This window comes from Pongo abelii, chromosome 20 (assembly GCF_028885655.2).
Source record: "Pongo abelii isolate AG06213 chromosome 20, NHGRI_mPonAbe1-v2.0_pri, whole genome shotgun sequence".
Taxonomy (NCBI): domain Eukaryota; kingdom Metazoa; phylum Chordata; class Mammalia; order Primates; family Hominidae; genus Pongo; species Pongo abelii.
The window spans coordinates 7,575,388-7,598,315 of NC_072005.2; the positions used below are offsets into that span (position 1 = coordinate 7,575,388).

Sequence of the window (22,928 nt, forward strand, 5' to 3'; positions counted from 1 at the left end):
CAGGTGTGGCCACCGCTCTCGGCCTGAAATACACACACTCTTAATGTCTCTCCATACTCCTGCATTGACAGAGGCATCAATAACACTTTCAAACAACACACCAGTACGTTTAGATGCACAGAGACAAGACATACTCGCAGCACTCCAAAAACAGACACACAGCCGGGCGCGGTGGCTCACGCCTGTAATCCTAGCACTTTGGGAGGCTGAGGCAGGTGGATCACCTGAGGTCAGGAGTTTGAGACCAGCCTGGCTAACATGGTGAAACCCCATCTCTAGTAAAAGTACAAAAATTAGCCGGGAGTGGTGGCGCACCCCTGTAATCCCAGCTACTCGGGAGGCTGAGGCGGGAGAATCGCTTGAGCCCGGGAGGCGGAGGTTGCAGTGAGCCGAGATCGCACCACTGCACTCCAGCCTGGGCGACAGAGTGAGTGAGACCCTGTCTCAAAAACAAAAACAAAAAACAGACACACACTCATCACTTCCATCCATCCTCAGGATACAGACATCTATATAATAGAGATCCTTGTACACACAACAAATTAAACACACACTTACACGTGCCCAGATACATACCCCAGACACACATACCCCTAGACACCCCCCAATACACTTGGTCACCACCCAAATGCATTCAGAGATACACAGATAGGAAGACACACATATTCTTGCGCCTTCACCAACATAATCAGAAACAGGTGCACCCAACTACTCGCTGCCTGCGGGCCGGCATTTATTGCAAGCACTTGCAGGAGCTCCTACGCCTAAGGGTAGACACTGGGGCTGGCACACACAGAGGGTCCCTAATCCTTTCCAGTACGCCAGGCGCGCGCGCACACACACACACACACACACGCGCGCGCACACATACACACTCAGTCCTCCGCAAGCTCCCTCCACCACCGCCGCAGTCCAGGCCGCCCCCCTCCGCCGCGCCCCTGCTGCTCCGTGCACCCTGCAGTGAGGGGCCTGGGCGGGGCGCAGGGGCGCGCCAGGGTCCGGGTCCGGGTTCGGGGGCGGGGCGCACCTGGGCTCCTCCCCGGGGCGGGCCCGACGCAGCGTCGCCAGCGCAAGCGGCCGCACCTGGCTCAGCGGCGGCGGCGGCGGCGGCGGCGGCAGCGGCGGTAGCAGCAGCGGGCCCGGCTGGGGCGCGAGCGCGGCGCAGCCCAGCCCAGCCCAGTCCGAGCGCGGACCCGGCGCCCGCAGCCCCGGCGCCGCCATGGTGGAGGCGGCGCCCCCCGGGCCCGGGCCGCTGCGGAGGACCTTTCTAGTGCCCGAGATCAAGTCGCTGGACCAGTACGATTTCTCGCGGGCCAAGGCGGCGGCCAGCCTGGCGTGGGTGCTGCGGGCCGCGTTCGGGGGCGCAGGTACCGGGGCTCGGGGGACCGGGGTGGAGGGCGGCGGGCCGGGCGCGGCAGGTGCGGGGGGGAGGCGGGGCGCCGGGCCGGGAAGGCCGGGGGCCGTGGGAACAATAGCGCCGGCCGCCGGGGGTCCCCGGGCTCGGGCCCCTGCCGGGCCGGGGCCTCCGAGCTTCCTGCTCGGCCCGGGCGGTGGACTTTGCCCCGCCGGCTGCGGGAACGCGGTGGGGGTGGGGCCCGCGGCCCAGCTCCGCGCGGGGGTCCCCGACATCCAAGCCTCCAGGTGAGCCGGGCGGGGTCTGCGGGCCGGGTGGGGTCTCCCGGTGCGGACCTCTCGTTCCCGCCTCCCGCACCCCCAAGGCCTTCCCTTGCACGCCTTTTTCTCTTTTACACACATCACGCCCCTGCGAGGATCTCCTCTCGGTCTCTTCCCCCGCCACACACCCTGGAGACCCAGACCCCAGCCTCGCTGGGGGGTCTCAAGCGCTCCGGTCTCCACCACCGCACGACCCCCAGGCCCCGACACACACCCCGCGTCGGCCCTGGCCGCGCTGCAGACGGCGACCGGGGAGCTCTGGGAACCCCCTCTTTCGCCTCCATAGCCCCCTCCAGCGCCTGGCAGCTGTGACTTATGGCCCCATTTTACTGGGGAGGTTGGCGAGCCCAGCCGAAGGGAAACGGCTAGTACAAGATCGCCTGGCGTGGGCCCCCCCCCCCCCCCCCCCCGCTCCCGGCTGCGGGGCCTTCTCCCATTAGAGCAGATCCTTCACTCCCTCCCCCAGGCCGGCTTGCCTGAGAGCCCGAGCCACCCTAATGGGGAGGATGCTGTAATCCCGGGTCCCCTGGATTAGAGGCCCTGGACACACTCAGTCTTGGCTTTGGGCAGCTTCACAACCCCAGGCCAGAGCTAGGAGTCAGGGCCTGCCCAGAGAAGACAGGGGTTAATTAAGGTCTGGGCCTTCCAGCGGGGAACCGTGGGGGGTACACCCTTTTCTCCCACTGGTTCTGCCCACTGGTGTTGGCACAGCCCATCCCCCCTCTCCCTGGCCTTCCCAGATCAACCTGTTCTGGGTGTGGGTCTCGGTGACAGCTGTCCGTCTCCTGGTTCCGCCCCAGCCTGTCCCTCTTTCTCCCAGACACTCTCTCTGTCTGTGCCTTTCCATGCACGCATTTCCCACTCTGGGGTCTACCTGCCTGCAGATATTTGCTTGAGGAAGAAAGATATTGGGGATTGGACAGCCAGGACAGCCCCAGCTCGTCACTTCCAAGGTTACCAGGCTGTAGAGAACTCAACGTGGAGAGGCAGAATTGAATGTGAAGTGCAGCTGCACCAGAATGCGAATTATCCCAATTATCTGAGCTTCCGTTTCCCCTTCTATAAAAGAACGGGTTCGTTCACAGATGTATCTGTTTTGCAGATGTTTGTGGGGCAGGGGCACTTACTATGTGTAGGGCACTGCTCCAGTGATGGAGACCCCAGTTACCTCTTTGCAAGGTTGCTGGGAGGTGTAAAAGCCGTAGTGACCGCGGAATCCTTCACGTGGCACAGGGTGCGCGATACATGCGAAACAGATGCTCGCTGCTGGTGTGATTGGCGGTGGTATATTTTTATGAATAATATTAACGTTATCCATTATCCCCTGGCCAGGAATCAGAGTAGAAATTATCCCATTTTGAAGAAAGCAAAGCAAACTTCTGATGAGGGGTGTTGGTGAGCTCCCAGTGCCCTGACTCACCCAGTTCTGTTCTTGTTGACCCAGCTCCCTCTGCTGTGTGACACACGGCAGTGGCTGCCTCTACCGTGAGGGTCAAGTTCAATCTGTTCCCTGTTCCACTCCCCTAAAAAGAGGAGAAGGGCTGAAGGAAATGGGAGCAGAGTTCTACAAGATTCATGAGCTCTGGGGACTCTTGACGGTATGATACCTATCAGGTGTCGGGCTGGGCGCTCGGGGTGTAGAAGAGATGGCAGGGGATAGATATGGAGCAGAGGGGGATGGGCAGGAAACCAGATCATAGGGAAGCTGGCCAGCGGGGCCTGGGGAAGGAAATTCTTGAAATCTTCCAGGGAGGGAAGAGATCCCACAGGTGGAAAGATTTGAGTCTGGAGGGATGCATAGATGTTTGACACGGAGAAGAGATGTGTGGGCAGTGGGCAGAGGCTCGGAGTGTGGACCAGCAGGGAATTCTCAGAGAAGAAGATGCAGGTCCTGGGGGTGGTGGTGGGAGATGAGGGAGGCTGGTCAGACTGAGGAAGGCCCTTCAGGCCCCTGGTTGTGGATCCAAGGGTACTGGGGAGCCACGGACGGTGTTGGGAACTGACAAGATCAGCTATGCAGTGGCCCCGTGGGAGCAGTGATGGCTCAGAGGAAGGGATAGTTCTGGCAGCTCCAAGGCACAGGTGTGAGAAGGCTGTGCAGAAATAAAAGCAGAACACAAGCTCGGAGATTAGATAAGAAAGGGTTCCAAGCCTGGCCAACACAGTGAAACCCCGTCTCTACTAAAAATCCAAAAATTAGCCGGGCATGATGGCGCACGCCTGTAGTCCCAGCTACTTGGGAGGCTGAGGCAGGAGAATCGTTGAACCTGTGAGGCAGAGGTTGCAGTGAGCCGAGATCGCACCACTGCACTCCAGCCTGGATGAAAGAGCGAGACTCTGTCTCAAAAAAAAAGGGTTCCATGTTAAACAGATTTGGAAAACACCCCATGCAGTTCTTTATGCCTTCAGAACAGCTGTGTGATGTGTGAGGGAAACTCGAGTTCATGTTGGACATTTTTATCCTGGACAAGTTATCTTAGCTCTCCAGGCCTTGGTTTTCTCACCTGTACAAGGGGTATAATAATAAGTGTTGTAAGGATTAAATGACTGGATGCAGGGAAGGTCATGGTATAAATAAATGGTTGGGTGTGGTGGCATGCGCTTGTAGTCCCAGCTACTCAGGAGGCTGAGGCAGGAGGATCGCCTGAGCCCAGGAGTTCCAGGGTACAGTCAGCTATGATCATGCCACTGCACTCCAGCCTGGGCAACAGAGTGAGACCCTGTCTCAATCAGTCTTCCATCCATCCATCCACCCATCCATCCATCCATTCATCCATCCATCCACCCATCCACCCACTCATCCATCCATCCACCCATCCATCCACCCACCCATTCATCCATCCATCCATCCATCCACCCACCTGCCTACCCACTGCACTCATCCATCCACCCACCCACCCACCTCACTCATCCATCCACCCACCCCACTCATCCATCCACCCATCCACCCACTCACTCATCCATCCATCCATCCATCCATCCATCCATCCACCCACCCATTCATTCATCCATCCATCCATCCATCCACCCACCCACCCACCCCACTCATCCATCCACCCACCCACCCACCCCACTCATCCATCCACCCACCCACCCACCCCACTCATCCATCCACCCACCCACCCACCCCACTCATCCATCCACCCACCCACCCACCCCACTCATCCATCCACCCACCCACCCACTTATCCATCCATCCACCCACCCACCCACCTACCCACCCACCCATCCACCTATCCACCCATCCATCCACCCGCCCACTCATCCATCCACCCGCCCACTCATCCATCCACCCACCCACCCATCCATCCACCCATCCATCCATCCATCCACCCTCCTACCCCTTCATCCACCCACCCACCCTCACACCCTCCCACCCATCCACCCTCCCACCCATCCACCCATCTACCCATCCATCCATCCATCCACCCACCCACTCATCTACCCATCCATCCATCCACCCACCCACCCACTCATCCATCCACCCACCCACCCACCCACTCATCCATCCACCCACCCACTCATCCATCCACCCACCCACCCACTCATCCATCCACCCACCCACTCATCCATCCACCCACCCACCCACTCATCCATCCACCCACCCACTCATCCATCCACCCACCCACCCACTCACCCACTCATCCATCCACCCACCCACTCACCCACTCATCCATCCACCCACCCACCCACTCATCCATCCACCCACCCACCCACCCACTCATCCATCCACCTACCCACTCACTCATCCATCCACCTACCCACCCACTCATCCACTCATCCACCCACCCACCCTTCCATCCACCCATCCATCCACCCACCCACCCATCCTCCCACCCTTCCACCCACCCACCCACTTATCCACCCATCCACCCTCCCACCCATCTACCCATCCATCTATCCATCCATCCACCTACCCATTCATCCATCCATCCATCCATCCACCCACCCATTCATCCATCCATCCATCCATCCTAGCTATGTTGTAGACCAGTGCTATTCAATATGGTGGCCACCAGCCAGATGTGGCTACTGAGTCACTTGAAATGTGGTTGATCTGAACCAAGATGCGCTGTAAATGTAAAATATACTCAGGGTTCCAAAGACTTGGTACAAAAACAAACAACAAAAACCAGTGTAAAATATCTTGTTAATAATATTTTTATGTTGATTACATGTTAAAATAAGAGTTGGATATGTCTTGGGTCAATAAAATATATTACTAAATTCTTATTGTTTCTACATATGTAATGTGGCTTCTAGAAAACTTGACGGCTAATGTGGGCTCACATTATATGCATTATATTTCTTTTTTTTCTTTTTGAGACAGCATCCTGCTCTGTGGCCCAGGCTGGAGTGCAGTGGCACGATCTTGGCTCACCACAGCCTCCACCTCCTGGGTTCAAGTGATTCTCATGCTTCAGCCTCCTGAGTAGCTGGGATTACAGACATGCGCCACCACACCCAGCTAATTTTTGTATTTTTAGTATAGATGGGGTTTCACCATGTTGGCCAGTCTGGGCACATTGTATTTCTATCAGACAGCAGTGTTCTGCTGTAAATAATGTTCAGTGAACATTTTAGCCAGGTGTGGTAGCACATGCCTGTAGTCCCAGCTACTCAGGAGGCTTAGGTGGGAGGGTCCCTTGAACTCAGGAGTTCAAGACCAGCCTGAGCAACATAGTGAGACCCTATCTCTAAAATAAAATAAAATAAAATAAAATAAAATAAATGAATAAATAAAATAAAAACAAAGTGGGGCCAGGTGTGGTGGCTCATGCCTGTAATCCCAGCACTTTGGGAGGCTAAGGTGGGTGGGTCGCTTGAGGTCAGGATTTGAGACCAGCCTGGTCAACGTGGTGAAACACTATCTCTACTAAAAATACAAAAATTAGCCAGGCATGGTGGTGCACGCCTGTAGTCCCAGCTACTTGGGAGGCTGAAGCAGGAGAATCCCTTGAACTTGGGAAGCAGAGGTCGCAGTGAGCTGAGATGGCACCACTGCACTCCAGCCTGGGTGACAGAGCAAGATTGTCTCAAAAAAAAGGAAAGAAAAATAAAATAAGTTTATAGTATAAGGCAGTGGCTCTCAACTGGTGATGATTTTGACACTTAATTGACATTTGGCAGTGTCTGGGGACATTTGTGGTTGTCATTACTTGGGAGGAATGTACTACTGACGTCTAGTAAGTACAGACCAGAGATTTTGCTCAACATCTTACAGTGTACGGGACAGGACAGCATCCCCTGAATACAGAGAATTTTCCAGCCCCAAGTACCAATGAACCAAGGTGGAAGAACATCGGTCTATAATAAGTGCCTGATAAATGTCAGTGTAGCCCTAGCTCAAGGTTTTGGTGTTTTTTGTTTCTTGTTTTTCATCTTAAAGGCCCTGAAAAGTCCTGTAGGAAAGAAACACGTGTGATTTTGCTGGTGGGAGCAAGACGTGCCCAAGGCCGGGGCTGGGGAGGTAGAGAGGAGGGTTTGGATTTGGGAGATATCAGGAAGTTGAAAGCCAAGGACGCATTAAATGTGGGGTGAGGGCGTGAAGAAAGGGAGGGAGGGTGATTTCTCACCGCCTTGGGGGCAGGGAGGAGGGGAGGTGTGGGTGAGATGTTGAGAGTTGTGGGAGATGCCCAGGGCGCAGTGGGGCCCATGGCAGCAGCTGTTGCGGTCTTCAGGTGGCCCTGGAAGCCGTCACGGGGTAGGGTGGCCTGGGGTGGGGGTGGGGCATGTCCATTTACAAGGAGACGCCTGTGGGAGGAAGATTTCTGGAAGAAGGAGGCACTGGGCACAGAGCCCAGGCGAGATACGGGCCCACAGATATGCTTTGGAGGTCCCTGCTGGCCTTGGGGAGACCGGAAACCATGAGGGCAGCACCAAGCTCAGGGAGATTGAGGGAGAGGTGGAGGGGGGCTGGGAGGGCAGGGAGGAAGTGAGCCTGAAATACCTCTTCTTTCAAGGAGCCAAGATGAGAGGGACAAAAAGAAGGCCCAAGTCTACATGCGGGTGGCGCGTTAAGTGGGACGGTCCAGTGTGGCTTTAGAAGGTGGGAAAGGAGCCAGGACAGGGAGGGACAGAGGGCAGCCAAGAGTGCCTGGGTCCTCACAGGTGGAGAACTCACATTCAAACATGTTCTGAAGCACTAGAACCCCTTACCCTGTTCTTTCTTTTTTTTTTTTGAGACAGAGCCTTGCTCTATCACCCAGGCTGGAGTGCAGTGGCACGATCTCGGCTGGCTGCAACCTCTGCCTCCCAGATTTAAGCGATTCTCCTGCCTCGGCTTCCCGGGTAGCTGGGATTATAGGCGTGTGCCACCATGCCCAGCTCATTTTTGTATTTTTAGTAGAGATGGGGTTTCACCATGTTGACAAAGCTGGTCTTGAACTCCTGACCTTAAAAGATCTGCCCACCTTGTTTTCCCAAAGTGCTGGGATTACAGGCATGAGTCACAGCACCCAGCCCCCACCCCGTTCTTTCAAACACACGCACAGAACCCCAATATACAAAACAAGTCTGGGCACAGTGGCTTATCCCTATAATCCCAGCACTTTGGGAAGCCGAGGCAGGTGGATCACTTGAGGCCAGGAAATTCGAAACCAGCCTGAGCAACATCGTGAGACTTCCGTCTTTACAAAAAAATTTAAAAATTGGCTGGGTGTGGTGGCACGTGCCTGCGGTCCCAGCTACTCAGGAGGCTGAGGCAGGGAGGATCCCTTGAGCCTGGAGTTCAGGTTGCAGTGAGCCATGATCGTGCCACTGCACTCCAGCAAAAACTCAAACAAACAGAGAAAGCTGTGCAGGCTGGGCGTGGTGGCTCATGCCTGTAATCCCAGCACTTTGGGAGGCCGAGGTGAGCAGATCGCTTGAGGTCAGGAGTTCAAGACCAGCCTGGCCAAAATGGTGAAACCCTGTCTCTACAACATACAAAAATTAGCCGGGTATGGCAGCATCACGCCTGTAATCCCAGATACTCGGGAGGCTGAGGCAGGAGAATCATTCGAGCCCGGGAGGCAGAGGTTGCAGTGAGCCAAGATTGCACCACTGCCCTCCAGCCTGGGCGACAGAGACTCTTATCTCCAAAAAACCACAAAAGCTGTGCAGATTAGAACAAGAGCTAGACAGATTCCCTGCTGTTGATTTCAGTCACCTCTTCCCCGACCCCTGCCAGGCCTTCCTGGCCTTCTCCTCTCCACTCTTGGTCCTACGTGGATTTCTGCCCCCAGCCCACTGTCCACCTGGGGCTTCCTCATGCCTCTTCCCACTGTCCTATTTAGGGACTTCAGGCTGCCTCTATGATGTGACCTCACCATCTCCCTAAGCCCCAGCCTTTCATATAATCTGCCTCAAGGATGTCCTCAAAGCCCCTCACATTCAATTTCACCCCTTCACCTCCCATTCCTCCTGCACCCCAGCTCAGTCATTACCCCTCTGTTCCATCTTCCCCCTCAGACTCAGCAAGGTCCTGGCTACCTCCCTCCCTGTCCCTTGCCTCCTCCCTTCAATCACCAAGTTTACATCACTCAACTCCCTTGATGTGCCTGTGGCGTGCCCACCTCCCCTGCTCGCCTGTGTGTCCCCTACTCATGCCCCACTGCCTGCAAGCTAAGAGAGGGCGTCCAGCTTGCTGGGTGTAACCCCAGTCCTGGCGTTGAAGAGCTATTTGGCCTGGGGCAAGGGACTTTCCTTCTCTGTGCCTCGGTTTCCTCCTCTGGAACATGGGGGTTGCCAGTTGGGACCTGGCTGCCTCCTAGCGTTGACGTAAGGCTCAGTGAGTCTACACTGGCAAGAGCAGGAAGGCTCTTAGGATTGCCGATGTTATTGTCTTTCCTGGGACCTACAAGAGCCAGTCCAGCTGGCCTGGGATTGGGGGTAGCCTCCCCTCCTTTCCACTGTAAGTGCCCATCAGCTCCCTGAGGCACCGTGTTCTCTCCCACCTCCTGGGCTTTGCATCTGCAGGACTCTCTGCGTACCACGCCATCACCCCTTCCTCCAGCAAACTCCTGCATATCTGCACTGTCAGTCCAGATCCCCTCTCTCCCTTCCTAGTGCCATCCTCCCTGGTCCAGACCCACTCTTAATCCGGGCCATGGGGTGTGTGTGTGTGTGTGTGTGTTGTACCTGGTGACCCTGACCCCCGGGTTTCCCCTCTATGCCCCCACAGAGCACGTGCCCCCGGAGCTGTGGGAGCCCTTCTATACCGACCAGTACGCGCAGGAGCATGTGAAGCCCCCGGTGACACGGCTGCTGCTCTCAGCCGAGCTCTACTGCAGAGCCTGGCGCCAGGCACTGCCACAGCTTGAAACACCCCCCAACCCCTCTGCACTGCTGGCCCTGCTGGCGCGGAGGGGCACAGTGCCTGCTTTGCCCGAGCGCCCGGTGCGCGAGGCCGACCTGAGGCACCAGCCCATTCTCATGGTAGGCCCCGCCACTGCCTGTTAGACCACGCCTACCATGCGCATCTCTTCCCCTCAAGCTCCTCCCACCAGTCCTGGCTCCTCCCAAGTTCCCTCTATCAGTCCTGGCTCCTCCTTTCAAGCTTTGTCGATTAAGCCTAGCTCCTCCCATCAGGCTTGGCTCCTCCCTCAGGTTCCTCCCACGAGGTCTGGCTCCTCCCCTCAAGCGCTATCCATTAAGTCTAGCTCCTATCAGTCTTGGCTCCTTCCCTTAAGCTCTGTCCATCAAACCTGGCTCCGCCCACCAGTCTAGGCTCCTCCCCTCAAGCTCTGTCCATTAAGCCTAGCTCTTCCCCCCAGCCCTGGCTCCTCCCCTCAAGCTCTTCCCATCAAGCCTGGCCCCTCCCATCAAACCCAGCTCCCCAAAAAGGCACTACTCTGGCCCTTGAGGATTTGCGTACACAGCCCACCCTATCCTAAGGCCTAGCATCTGACCTCAAAGTCCCGCCCATCGTGCGTGGCTCTTCCGGGACCCCATTTCTGGTTCCTTCCCTTAAGCCCCACCCGTGAACCACTGGCCCCGCCCCCTGAAGCCCCCCCCCCCCCCCCCCCCGTCAAATCCCTCCCATCTCCAGGTTCTTCGTTTTCCCAGGCCCTTGGGGGCCGAGGTGCGCCTCCTGCAGCTCTCAGGTCTCACCCTCTAGCGCTTGCCCCCACAGGGAGCCCACCTAGCTGTCATTGATGCTCTCATGGCTGCCTTTGCTTTCGAGTGGACAAAGACCCTGCCAGGTCCCTTGGCCCTGACCAGCTTGGAGCACAAGCTGCTTTTCTGGGTGGACACGGTAGGTGGGGTTGGGCCCGGGGTGGGTTCGGGGACCAGCATCGTCCAGTGGCCAGACCACTGACCCCCTCCCTGCCCTCCAGACCGTCCGGCGGCTGCAGGAGAAGACAGAGCAGGAAGCGGCCCAGCGAGCCTCTCCAGCAGCCCCTGCAGACGGGGCGGCCCCGGCGCAGCCCTCGGTGAGGCCAGGGCATAGAACCGTCAGAAGGATGGGGAACCGGAGATCTGGGAGGGCAGGGCTGTGCTTCCCGGCCACTCCTGAAGTGGGGAGGGGGCTAGAGGTGACACACTCTCTCTTTCTCCCCCCCCCTCAATCTCTCTGTGCCCCGCCCGTCCCCTGTGCCGGTACCCGCTACCCTCCTCTCTGCCTCTCTGGCCTCAGTGCCCTACGCGCTGGTACTGGAAGCTGGTTCCTGTAAGTGGGGCTGTCTGTCCGCCCCGTCTGCCTGCCCTGCTTGTAGCTCTGTCTGTCTGTATGTCTGTTTCTGCCTGCCTGTCTGCGCGCCCTCTCATACCTCCCCAAGCTGTGAGCAAAGGAGGTTGGACCCCAGTCCTGGGAGACAGGGAGAACCCCTCTGTGAACCAAAAGGTAGAACTGAGAGGGCGGACTCCTCCCCCAGCGAACTGATGGGTGGGGACGAACTTCCCCTCCCGTTATTCAGAAGGGCAAACACTCCCTGTTCCCATTAATGAAGAGGGTGGGACCCCCTGAACCTGTCCGCCTTAGCCGAGGTGGGGAGACCACATAAATTTCTGAAGGGGGGACCTGCAGCCCATCGCAAACGTGGATCCTGACCCTAGCAGGCAGGGCACCCTCTAGCCAAGGGGAAGACCCTCCGATGCAGAAGACGATAGACTAACCTTCCTAACTGAGACCCCCAGCTTCCCTAGAGAAAAATCCCAGCTTTGAAAAGGAGGAGGAGGCCCATCCCTGAAGCTGGAAGTTGAAATTTCTCTCTTCCCTGAATGAGCTGTGTGACCTTGCAGAAGTATCTAAACCTCTCTGTGCTTCATATAAATTACTCCCATAGTAGATAAACAAGGAGGAAGTGGGGGAGGTTTTGGGCTGGCTGGCGTCCCCACCTTTGCTCACTCCTTCCCCCACCCCGGGGCCTGGGTTGGGAGGTTTCCTTCCTGCCTACCCGCTTCCTCTGCATCCTCTCCCCAAGCTGGGGGCCTGGGTCTTTTGTGGGAGGAGGATTCCCCGCATAAGAGGGGGTTCCTACTCTGTGGGGTCCCTTGGAGCTGGGAGGAGCTGGGGTTCGTGAAGCCGGCCAGAGCAGTCAGGGAGCTTGACGGCCGGAGCTCAGGACCAGGGTCAGGGCTACCCCCTCCCCTCCAAAGGTGGGCTTGGGGGCCCAGCAGGTCAGCACCCCTCCCCCTTGCTGATGGCTGCTCCTCTCCCCCCAGCACGCAATTGCCTTCTGTTTGAAGGAGTCGGGGAGCAAACCCCCCATGGTAATGTATCCCCCGCCCCGGGGTCCCAGGAGTCCCTGTCCCCAGCCCCCGCTGCTGGCCTGGCTGCTCGAAGACATCTCCTCTGCCTCTTGCTGCTGCCCCTCCCCTGCTCCAGGCTGGCCCCCCAACTCTGTCTCTGGGACCCCAGCTTCCCGCCCCCTCATGGCGGAAACCCCAGGCCTCCCTGCCCAGCCTGCATGACCGCTGACCCTGGGGGCCAGCCTGGCCACTCACCTGACCTGGCTCCCATCTGCAGATCCGATACCGCAAGGACCGTGTGGTGGCGCGACGTGCCCCCTGCTTCCCGACGGTGACCAGCCTCCAGGACCTGGCCAGTGGGGCCGCGCTGGCCGCCACCATCCACTGCTATTGTCCCCAGCTGCTTCGACTTGAGGGTGAGTAAATGGATGTGGACCAGATCTTGTGCCGGGGAGCTGGGCATCCTAAGTCCCAGCCCCTAGACCCTCCATCCCCAGGTCTGCGAGACCAGCAATGATGCAGTGGCCATGAGGGCAGCTTCCGGAACTGGCAGGCCTGAGTTTGTGTCTCTCTCTTCCCCAATTGGCTGTGTGACCTCACACAAGTGTATAAACCTCTCTGTGCTTCCAGGAATTCATTCCTGCAGCAGATGAAACGTATGGAGTGTGGACTGTTTGCCAGACCTTGTTTTAGGCACTGGGGATCCAGCCAGAATAGACCCACTCCCCACTTCACAGACGGCTCTAGCTGGGGGAGAAAGATACTAAGTTTATCCAGAAGTACTTTTTTTTTTTTTTGAGACAGGAGTCTTGCTCTGTTGCCCGGGCTGGAGTGTAACGGCATGATCTCGGCTCACTGCAACCTCCACCTCCCAGGTTCAAGCCATTCTCCTGCCTCAGCCTCCTGAGTAGCTGGGACTACAGCCACATACCACCACGCCCGGCTAATTTTTGTATTTTTAGTAGAGACAGGTTTCACCGTGTTGGCCAGGCTGGTCTCGAATTCCTGACCTCAAGTGATCTGCCTACCTTGGCCTCCCTAAGTGCTGGGATTGCAAGCGTGAACCACTGCACCCGGCCCAGAAGTACTTTTTGGATATTGGGTACTCCTAAAGGCAATGGGTGGTCAGAAAAAGCTTTTTTTAAAAAAACTTTTTTTCTTTTTTATTAAAAAAAAAAATTATAGGGCTGGGTGTGGTGGCTCACGCCTGTAATCCCAGCAGTTTGGGAGACCGAGGCGGGTGGATCACAAGGTCACGAGTTCAAGACCAGCCTGGCCAGGATGGTGAAACCATCTCTACTAAAAATACAGAAATTAGCCGGGTGCGGTGGCGGGCGCCTGTAATCCCAGCTACACAGGAGGCTGCGGTAGGAGAATTGTTTGAATCCAGGAAGTGCAGGTTGCAGTGAGCCAAGACCATGCCATTGCACTCCAGCCTGGGTGACAGAGCGAGACTCCATCTCAAAAAAAAAAAAAAAAAAAATTATAAAATAGAGATGGGGTCTTGCTATGTTGCCCAGGCTGGTCTTGAACCCCTGGGCTCAAACATCCTCCCGCCTCAGCCTCCCCAAGTGCTAAGATTAGAGGTGTGAGCCACCACACCTGGCCCGGAAAAGCTTTTTGAGCTGAGGTCTTGGGGGAGAGTGTTCTAGAAAGATGCAAAGGCCTAAGGCAGTAGTCGCCAACTTTTTGGCTCCAGGGACCGGTTTTGTGGAAGACAATTTTTCCATGGACGGAGGCAGGGAGGTGGTCTTGGGATAATTCAAGCACGTTAATCTTTATTATGTACTTTATATCTAATACGTTGTAATATAGAATGAAATAATTCTACAACTCATCATCATGGGGAATCAGTGGGAGCCCTGAGCTTGTTCCTGCAACTACACGGTCCCAGCTGGGGGTAATGAGAGACAGTGACAGATCATCAGGCATTCGATTTTCATAAGGAGGGTGCACCCTAGATCCCTCACATGCAAGGTTCACAATAGGGTTCGCGCTCCGATGAGAATCGAATGCCGCCGCTGATCTGATGGAAGCAGGGCTCAGGCAGTCGGTCCTGCGAGTGATGGGGAGCGGCTGTAAATACACTCACTGTAGCTCACCTGCTGTACGGTTCAGTTCCTATCAGGCCACGCCCCGGGGGTTAAGGACCCTTGGCCTAAGGATGGTCTATCATAGAATTCACCTCGGCCGGGTACAGTGGCTCACGCCTGTAATCCCAGTACTTTGGGTGGCCGAGGCAGGCGGATCATGAAGTCAGGAGATCGAGACCATCTTGGCTAACACAGTGAAACCCCATCTCTACTAAAACCACAAAGGAGTGGCGCACTCCTGTATTCCCAGCTACTCGGGAGGCTGAGGCGGGAGAATCACTTGAACCTGGGAGGCAGAGGTTGCAGTGAGCCGGGATTGCGCCACTGCACTACAGCCTGGGTGACAGAGCGAGACTCCATCTCAAAAAAAAAAAAAAAAAAAAAAGAATTCACCTCTCGAAGGGCACCTGGCAGAAGCTGGGCTCATAGGAGGTCTTCCATGTGTGGGGGGCTGCTGGTCCCTGGCTTCCCTGGGGCCCCGTCTTCCTCCTCATGGAGTCGGGGACCTACTCCTCCTGTCCCCACAGAGGTGTGCTTGAAGGACCCCATGTCTGTGGCGGACAGTCTGTACAACCTCCAGCTCGTGCAGGATTTCTGTGCCTCTCGCCTTCCTCGTGGCTGCCCCCTGTCCCTTGAGGACTTGCTGTACGTCCCACCGCCACTCAAGGTAAGGCCATCCTGGGGCCTCCTGGGCCGAGGTGGGCGTCTGGGGCCAGGGGTCCCGTCTGCTGACCCGGCCTCCCACCTCCAGGTCAACTTGGTGGTGCTGCTGGCCGAGTTGTTCATGTGTTTTGAGGTGCTCAAGCCCGACTTTGTGCAAGTGAAGGACTTGCCTGATGGTCACGGTGAGGCCCTGGGGGCCTGGGGGCCGGGTGGGGGGCGGGTACGAGAGCCAAACCCCCGCCTGACCCTGTTCTCTGTATTGCAGCTGCCTCCCCCCGGGGCACTGAGGCTTCCCCACCTCAGAACAACAGCGGCAGTAGGTACGCTCCCCACACTGGGCGAGTCTCTGGCATTGTGGGTGGGGGGCTCCATGTCTGCCCTGCTGAGCACTGGGACGCAGCTGGGTGATGCTGTTGTCTTCCCCCTGGGGAGAGGTGGAGGAGGAGGTGGGGGTCCTGAGGCTGAAGTACGTCTCTCTGTACAGTTCTCCTGTCTTCAACTTCCGCCACCCGCTTCTGTCATCTGGTGGCCCCCAGTCCCCACTCCGAGGATCCACAGGTGAGGAGGGGGTAGGTGGCTTCTGTCATGGGGGACCCCCCCACTCACAGACTGCCCCAGTGGGCCTCATGTTGTCTCCTCGTGAGCCTTCCAGTAGCCTCTCCATCAGATCCCCCTTGGGCATCCTAAGGTGACCCCCAGAATGGCCTCCCCAGTGGCCCCACAGTACCCCATAGTGACAGTAAATGGCCCCGGGTATCTGTTTCTGGAAACCTCTGGTCTCACTAGACCACATAATGAGCCATCAGTGACTCACCCAATGACCTTGCAGAGGTTGTCCTCAGATGCTGGCTGACCCCACTCAGGGTTCCCAGGGTCCCCATAGTGACCACTCATCGCCTCCCCCAGGCTCCCTGAAGTCTTCCCCGTCCATGTCCCATATGGAGGCCCTGGGCAAGGCCTGGAACCGGCAGCTCAGGTGAGTACACCTCACAGGCCAGGGTAGGGGGTGGAGCAGGCTAGGGCGGGTTGGGGCCGAGGCTGGTCCCAGGGGCTGACCCCTCCCTTCCGCCGCCCAGCCGTCCCCTCTCCCAGGCTGTGTCATTCAGCACCCCCTTTGGCCTGGACAGCGACGTGGATGTCGTCATGGGAGACCCTGTGCTCCTCCGCTCTGTGAGCTCGGACAGCCTGGGCCCCCCGCGTCCCGCGCCGGCCAGGACCCCCACCCAGCCACCCCCGGAGCCTGGTGACCTGCCCACCATCGAGGAGGCTCTGCAGATCATCCACAGTGCCGAGCCCCGGCTCCTCCCAGATGGGGCCGCCGACGGCAGCTTCTACCTCCACTCCCCTGAGGGGCCCTCCAAGCCATCCCTGGCCTCCCCCTACCTGCCCGAGGGGACCTCCAAACCACTGTCCGACAGGCCCACCAAAGCACCGGTGTACATGCCACACCCCGAGACCCCCTCGAAACCATCTCCCTGTCTGGTGGGGGAGGCATCGAAACCGCCAGCCCTATCCGAGGGGTCGCCGAAGGCGGTGGCTTTGTCCCCAGCAGCCACCAACTCCGAGGTGAAAATGACCAGCTTTGCGGAACGCAAGAAACAGCTGGTGAAGGCAGAGGCTGAGGCCGGAGCGGGGTCCCCCACGTCCACTCCGGCCCCGCCGGAGGCCCTGAGCTCGGAGATGAGTGAGCTCGGCGCCCGGCTGGAGGAGAAACGCAGAGCCATCGAGGCTCAGAAGCGACGGATTGAGGCCATATTCGCCAAGCACCGCCAGCGGCTGGGCAAAAGCGCCTTCCTGCAGGTGCAGCCGCGGGAGGCCTCCGGGGAGGCGGAAGCAGAGGCGGAGGCCGATTCAGGTCCAGTCCCTGGTGGGGAGCGGCCCGCGGGCGAGGGCCAGGGTGAGCCAACCTCACGGCCCAAGGCAGTGACCTTCTCGCCAGACCTGGGCCCGGTGCCCCCCGAGGGGCTGGGGGAATACAATCGAGCGGTCAGCAAGCTGAGTGCCGCCTTGAGCTCGCTGCAGCGGGACATGCAGAGGCTCACGGACCAGCAGCAGCGGCTCCTGGCCCCGCCCGAGGCCCCCGCATCCGCCCCACCACCTGCTGCGTGGGTCATCCCTGGCCCCACGACGGGGCCCAAAGCTGCATCCCCCAGTCCCGCCCGGCGGGTCCCGGCCACGCGGCGCAGCCCTGGGCCCGGGCCCAGCCAGTCACCCCGCAGCCCGAAACACACGCGGCCGGCGGAGCTGCGGCTGGCACCCTTGACCAGGGTGCTCACGCCACCCCACGACGTAGACAGCCTCCCCCACCTGCGCAAGTTCTCGCCGAGCCACGTGCCCGTACAGACGCGCTCTTCCATCCTCCTGGCGGAGGAGACGCCCCCCGAGGAGCCAGCCGCCCGGCCGGGCCTCATCGAGATCCCGCTGGGCAGCCTGGCAGATCCCGCCGCCGAGGACGAGGGAGACGGGAGCCCCGCTGGTGCTGAGGATTCCTTGGAGGAGGAGGCGTCTTCGGAGGGGGAGCCCCGGGTGGGGCTGGGGTTCTTCTACAAGGTGAGTCCCCGAGCAGGTGGCTGGAGGGTCCTGGGCCTGGGGCAGGGGTGGGTGGGGGCGGGGGAGAGGTGGACAAACCCACCGTTGGATGAATAGGGCTTTACTGAGGGGTGGGTGGGCGGGTGGGGGATGGATGGGGAGCCAGGTGTGAGTGGACAGAAGAGGTGTGAGTGGCTGGGTAAGGCCTCCATGGGTGGGAGTGGGGGAGAGGGACATTTGCACTGTGGGGGGCAGGTATGTGGGGTGGCAGGAGCCTCAGATGGGATTTGACCCTGTCTGTTGGATAAGGACTTCCACAAGGGGCTGTGGGGGTGCAGTGGGGTGAGAAGTCCTCCCCCTATGGCTTAATGAGTGAGGCCCTCCGGTATGTTTGGGGGTGAGGGGTTTCCAGTGGCGGCTGACCCAGTCATGTCCCTCCCAAACAAGATATGGGTGGCCGGACAAGGGGGATATAGATGTGGGCAGGGGTGGAGAAACAGGGAGGAGTCATGGATAGACAGATGGATGAATGGCTGGTTGCATGGGTGGGTGGGTGATGGACAGATAGACGGACAGGACCAGGATCTTCAGGGCACCTCCTTGCTCATCCTCTCCTTCACCCCCTCGCCCCCAGCACGCTCCTACCGGCCCCCATTCTTGGCCCTGTCCTGTGTCCATTGTCTCTCCATTGCCATGGCTTTCCCAGCCGGGGCCACCACCATGTCTCACCTGGACACCTAGGGTCACCTTCTGACTGGCCTCTGCTGCCCGCCTCCATCCCGGGCCATTTTCCATTGAGCGGTTGGGGATTTTGACTGCTCCCCTTACCCTTGCTTTTAGAATGAAAGTCCTCCCCAGGGTGGCTGGGCACATTGGCTCATGCCTGTAATCCCAGCACTTTGGGAGGCCAAGGCGGGCGGATCACGAGGTCAGGAGATCGAGACCATCCTGGCTAACACGGTGAAACCCCGTCTACCAAAAATACAAAAAATTAGCCGAGCGTGGTGGCAGGAGCATGTAGTCCCAGCTACTCAGGAGGCTGAGGCAGGAGAATGGCGTGAACCCAGGAGGTGGAGCTTGCAGTGAGCCGAGATTGAGCCACTGCACTCCAGCCTGGGCGACAGAGCAAGACTACATCTCAAAAAAAAAAAAAAAAAAAGTGAGCACAGCCCAGAGCCCTGGGGAGGACTTTCTTTTCATTTTTTTTTTTGTTTTTTGTTTTTTGAGACAGTCTCGCTCTGTGGCCCAGGCTGGAGTGCAGTGGCATGATCTCGATTCACTGCAACCTCCACCTCCTGGGTTCAAGTGATTCTCTTGTCTCAGCCTCCCAAGTAGCTGGGACTACAAGAGCATGCCACCACACCCAGCTAATTTTTGCATTTTTAGTAAAGACAGGGTTTCTCCATGTTGGCCAGGCTGGTCTCAAACCCCTGACCTCAAGTGATCCAACTGCCTTGGCCTCCCAAACTGCTGGGATTACAGGTGTGGGCCACTGCGCCTGGCCTGTGTTCACTTCTGACTTAGTCCTGCGCCACTGTCCTCAGCTCTGTGTCCCAGCCACACTGGCCCCCCTGTACTTCTGTGCCCAATAGGTTTGCTCCAGCCTCAGGGCCTCGGCACTAGCTGTCCCCTCTGCCTGGAACGCTCTGCTCTGTACCCCTGTATGCCTACCTAGTTAAATCCTGATCATTCTACAGGGTACTTCCTCCGGGAAGCCTTCCTGGGTGTCTCCAGGCCAGGCCAGGGTCCCCCCGCAGTGTTGAGTGTCTGTGCCCAACACGAGCTTTTGCTGGTACTCACTGCTGTCTGCTGCCTTTGTCTTCCCCGTTGGGTTAAGCACTGTGTTTGTGAGCGGCACCCAGTGTATCCCATCCCTGTTGTGTCCCAGTACTTAGTGTGGGGCTGTGCATACAGTAGGCACCAACTAAGTGCATTTAAAACAATGATGAAAACAGAAGCACAGGTGGGTGGCAGGCTGGCTGGGTGGATGGAAGATGGGCCTCCAGCCATGTTGGGGGAGGGGGTGGCTGGCTGGACTCGGCATCTGTCCCCAGGATGAAGACAAGCCTGAGGACGAGATGGCCCAAAAGCGGGCCAGCCTGCTGGAGCGGCAGCAGCGGCGAGCAGAGGAGGCGCGGCGGCGCAAGCAGTGGCAGGAGGTGGAGAAGGAACAGCGGAGGGAGGAGGCCGCGAGGTGAGGCCGGGCTCCTTGGCCTGTCTGCCACCGCGGACCCCGTGAGTGGTTCTGATGCCGATTCCCTGTGATCTGCAGGCTGGCCCAAGAGGAGGCCCCCGGCCCAGCCCCGCCTGTGTCCGCAGTCCCCGCAGCCCCAATGGCGACCCCAGCCCCTGCTGCCCGGGCTCCAGCCGAGGAGGAGGTGGGCCCCCGGAAGGGGGACTTCACGCGGCAGGAGTACGAGCGCCGGGCCCAGCTGAAGCTGATGGACGACCTCGATAAGGTGCTGCGGCCCCGGGCTGCGGGGTCCGGGGGTCCAGGTCGGGGCGGGCGGAGGGCCACCCGGCCTCGCTCGGGTTGCTGTGACGACTCGGCCCTGGCACGAAGCCCAGCCCGCGGCCTGCTGGGTGAGGACCCTTGGGGGATGGGGCCTGCCCAGTGCCCTTTCCGGGGCTCACTGGGTGAGGCCCCCATGGGTAAGGGGGGAGGGGGAGGGATATGTAAGCAGGGGTGCCGGGAGGGGGCGGGTATGTGGGTGACAGGGGGCCTCAGGTGGGGTTGGACACTGTCTCTTGGGTAAAGACTTCCATAGGGGGCCGGGCGCAGTGGCTCCCGCCTGTAATCCCAGCACTTTGGGAGGCTGAGGAGGGCGGATCACCTGAGGTCAGGAGTTCGAGACCAGCCTGGCCAACATGGTGAAACCCCATCTCTGTTAAAAATACAAAAATTAGCCGGGCATGGTGGCACGCCTGTAGTCCCAGCTACTTGGGAGTCTGAGGCAGGAGAATCGCTTGAGCCTGGGAGGTGGAGGTTGCGGTGAGCCAAGATTGTACCACTGTACTCCAGCCTGGGCAACAGAGCGAGACTCCGTCTCAAAAATAAGACAAAAAAACAAAAAAAGACTTCCATAGGGATGTGGGGTGCAGTGGGGTGAGGGGTCTTTCTTCTGTGGCTTAATGGATAGGAACCTTTGAGAGTATGTTTGGGGTGAGGCGTTGCCAGTAGGGGCTGACCCAGTGCTGCTCCCCACTTGCCTGCTGGGCAGAGCATCCTCCCTCATAGAGCGGCCCCCCCATAGGGGTGCTACAGAGGGCTGAGGGGTCTTGGGCAGGGCTGACTCCTCCTGTGTCCCCTCACAGCCTGCTGGACCGGGTGTTGTGGAGGGCAGGGGCTTCTGGTGGGCACTGACCTACACTCTCTGTCCCCAGGCTCTCGGCTGAGCAAAATCTATTCCCAGTCCACCCTGTCACTGTCCACTGTGGCCAACGAGGCCCACAATAACCTCGGGGTGAAGAGGCCCACGTCTCGGTGAGTTTAGCCCGCACAGGCGGGGTTCGTGTGCCGGGTGGCCTCCCAGAGCCTGGGAGGTGTGTGGGCATCTGGGTGAACCTAGAGGGCGGTATGGCTCGAGTGTACGGATACACCATGAAGAGATGGAGGGACGCGTGTGGGCACGTGTGCATGGGGGATAGTCTACCTGGCAGACAGGACTCAAGCGTGTGCCTCAGTGCACCTGAGTGCCAGGTGTTCCTGAGGGAGGAGGACAGCACGGGGCACTGCATGGACTTGGGAGGGTGTGCAGTGTACACCGCCTCCTCTGCAGTGTGTGGCCTGCCTTTTTTCTTTTTTCTTTTTTGAGAGGGAGTCTCGCTGTGTCGCCTAGGCTGGAGTGCAGTGGCGCAATCTTGGCTCACTGCAACCTTCGCCTCCTGGGTGCAAGCGATTCTCGTGCCTCAGCCTCCCGAGTAGCTGGGGTTACCCGTGCCTGTAGAGATGGTGTTTCACCATGTTGGCCAGGCTGGCCTCGAACTCCCAACCTCAAGTGATCTGCCCGCTTTGGCCTCCCAAAGTGCTAGGATTACAGGCATGAGCCACGATGCCCAGCCGTGGCCCTTCTTTTCCTTGGCCCCTCTGCACATCGGGAAGCTTCCCATCTCTGACCCCACCTCCATCCCATCCTTCCCCCACTGCAGGGCTCCCTCCCCGTCAGGTCTCATGTCCCCAAGCCGCCTGCCTGGAAGCCGCGAACGGGACTGGGAAAATGGCAGCAATGCCTCCTCCCCAGCGTCAGTGCCCGAGTACACAGGTAAGCAGGGGCTCTGGGTGATGTGAGGAGCAACAGGCACCCTCCTCCACGGCCCCTGCTCATTCCTACTGCCCCCCGCCCCTCCCCCTGCCTCACCCTCTAGGTCCACGGCTGTACAAGGAGCCCAGCGCCAAGTCCAACAAGTTCATCATCCACAACGCCCTATCACACTGCTGCCTGGCGGGCAAGGTGAACGAACCGCAGAAGAATCGCATTCTGGAGGTGAGCCCACCCACATATGGGAGTTGGGGGCTGGTGGGTGGGTGGGTGGCCTGGCTTGGCCAGCTGACCATTTCCAGCACTCCTGCCCAGGAAATTGAGAAAAGCAAGGCCAACCACTTCCTGATCCTCTTTCGCGACTCGAGCTGCCAGTTCCGGGCGCTCTACACGCTGTCGGGGGAGACAGAGGAGCTATCGCGGCTGGCAGGGTATGGGCCCCGGACCGTCACGCCCGCCATGGTGGAAGGTATCTACAAGTACAACTCAGACCGCAAGCGCTTCACCCAGATCCCCGCCAAGACCATGTCCATGAGCGTCGATGCCTTCACCATCCAGGGACACCTCTGGCAGGGCAAGAAACCCACTACTCCCAAGAAGGGCGGCGGCACCCCCAAATAGCCCCACCCGGGCAGTCCACGGGCCGGGCCCTGTGTGCTGCGGCCGCCATCCCCTGGAGGACAGTCAGTCGGTATTCCTGGGTCCTGTCTGTCCCCAGCCGTGTCTGGGTGGGGCTGGAGTCTCCACCCTCTGACTTTGAGTCCAGTCCTGCTGTGGGGGCTGAGCTGGGAGGTTCAGGGACTCAGGGCTCAGCTCAGTCCCCTTGTCTGTCCTCCCCCACTTCTTGAATAAAATAATTCAAAGAGAAGTTGAACCTTGTCCCCTCCGAGGCTGGCCGGGGTCCCACACTCCCTGGCTGTGTTTTTAGTCTCCTGTTCTTTCTCAAACCAACTCCTGTCTTCAACCCCCATAATCCCCTAATGCAGCTTCAGCCAGGGCACTCCCAGCCCCCAACCAGGGCTGTTTCGAAGCTGCC

At 58.7% G+C, this 22,928-nt stretch overlaps 1 protein-coding gene across 5 annotated transcripts; it reads left to right on the forward strand.

Moving 5' to 3' along the window:
- Window positions 1-1,079: 1,079 nt before the first annotated feature.
- CAMSAP3 (calmodulin regulated spectrin associated protein family member 3) lies at window positions 1,080-22,915 on the forward strand. 5 transcript variants are annotated; one of them, XM_054539491.2, is made up of 19 exons: window positions 1,080-1,367; window positions 9,839-10,092; window positions 10,790-10,912; window positions 10,995-11,090; window positions 11,294-11,326; window positions 12,322-12,369; window positions 12,626-12,764; window positions 14,969-15,108; window positions 15,193-15,286; window positions 15,370-15,424; window positions 15,589-15,662; window positions 16,011-16,080; window positions 16,181-17,654; window positions 19,688-19,827; window positions 19,906-20,216; window positions 21,018-21,117; window positions 21,783-21,895; window positions 21,999-22,117; window positions 22,208-22,915. In XM_054539491.2, exons 1-19 carry the CDS (start codon window positions 1,220-1,222, stop codon window positions 22,511-22,513), a joined length of 3,837 nt encoding a protein of 1,278 aa, XP_054395466.1. In that variant the 5' UTR covers window positions 1,080-1,219; the 3' UTR covers window positions 22,514-22,915. The 5 variants fall into 5 exon arrangements, with proteins under 5 accessions (XP_054395466.1, XP_024092897.1, XP_054395469.1 ...); XM_054539494.2 differs by having other exon boundaries at window positions 1,195-1,367; window positions 16,232-17,654; XM_054539493.2 differs by lacking the exon at window positions 12,322-12,369 and having other exon boundaries at window positions 1,195-1,367; window positions 22,208-22,914.
- The last annotated feature ends 13 nt before the right edge of the window (window positions 22,916-22,928 follow it).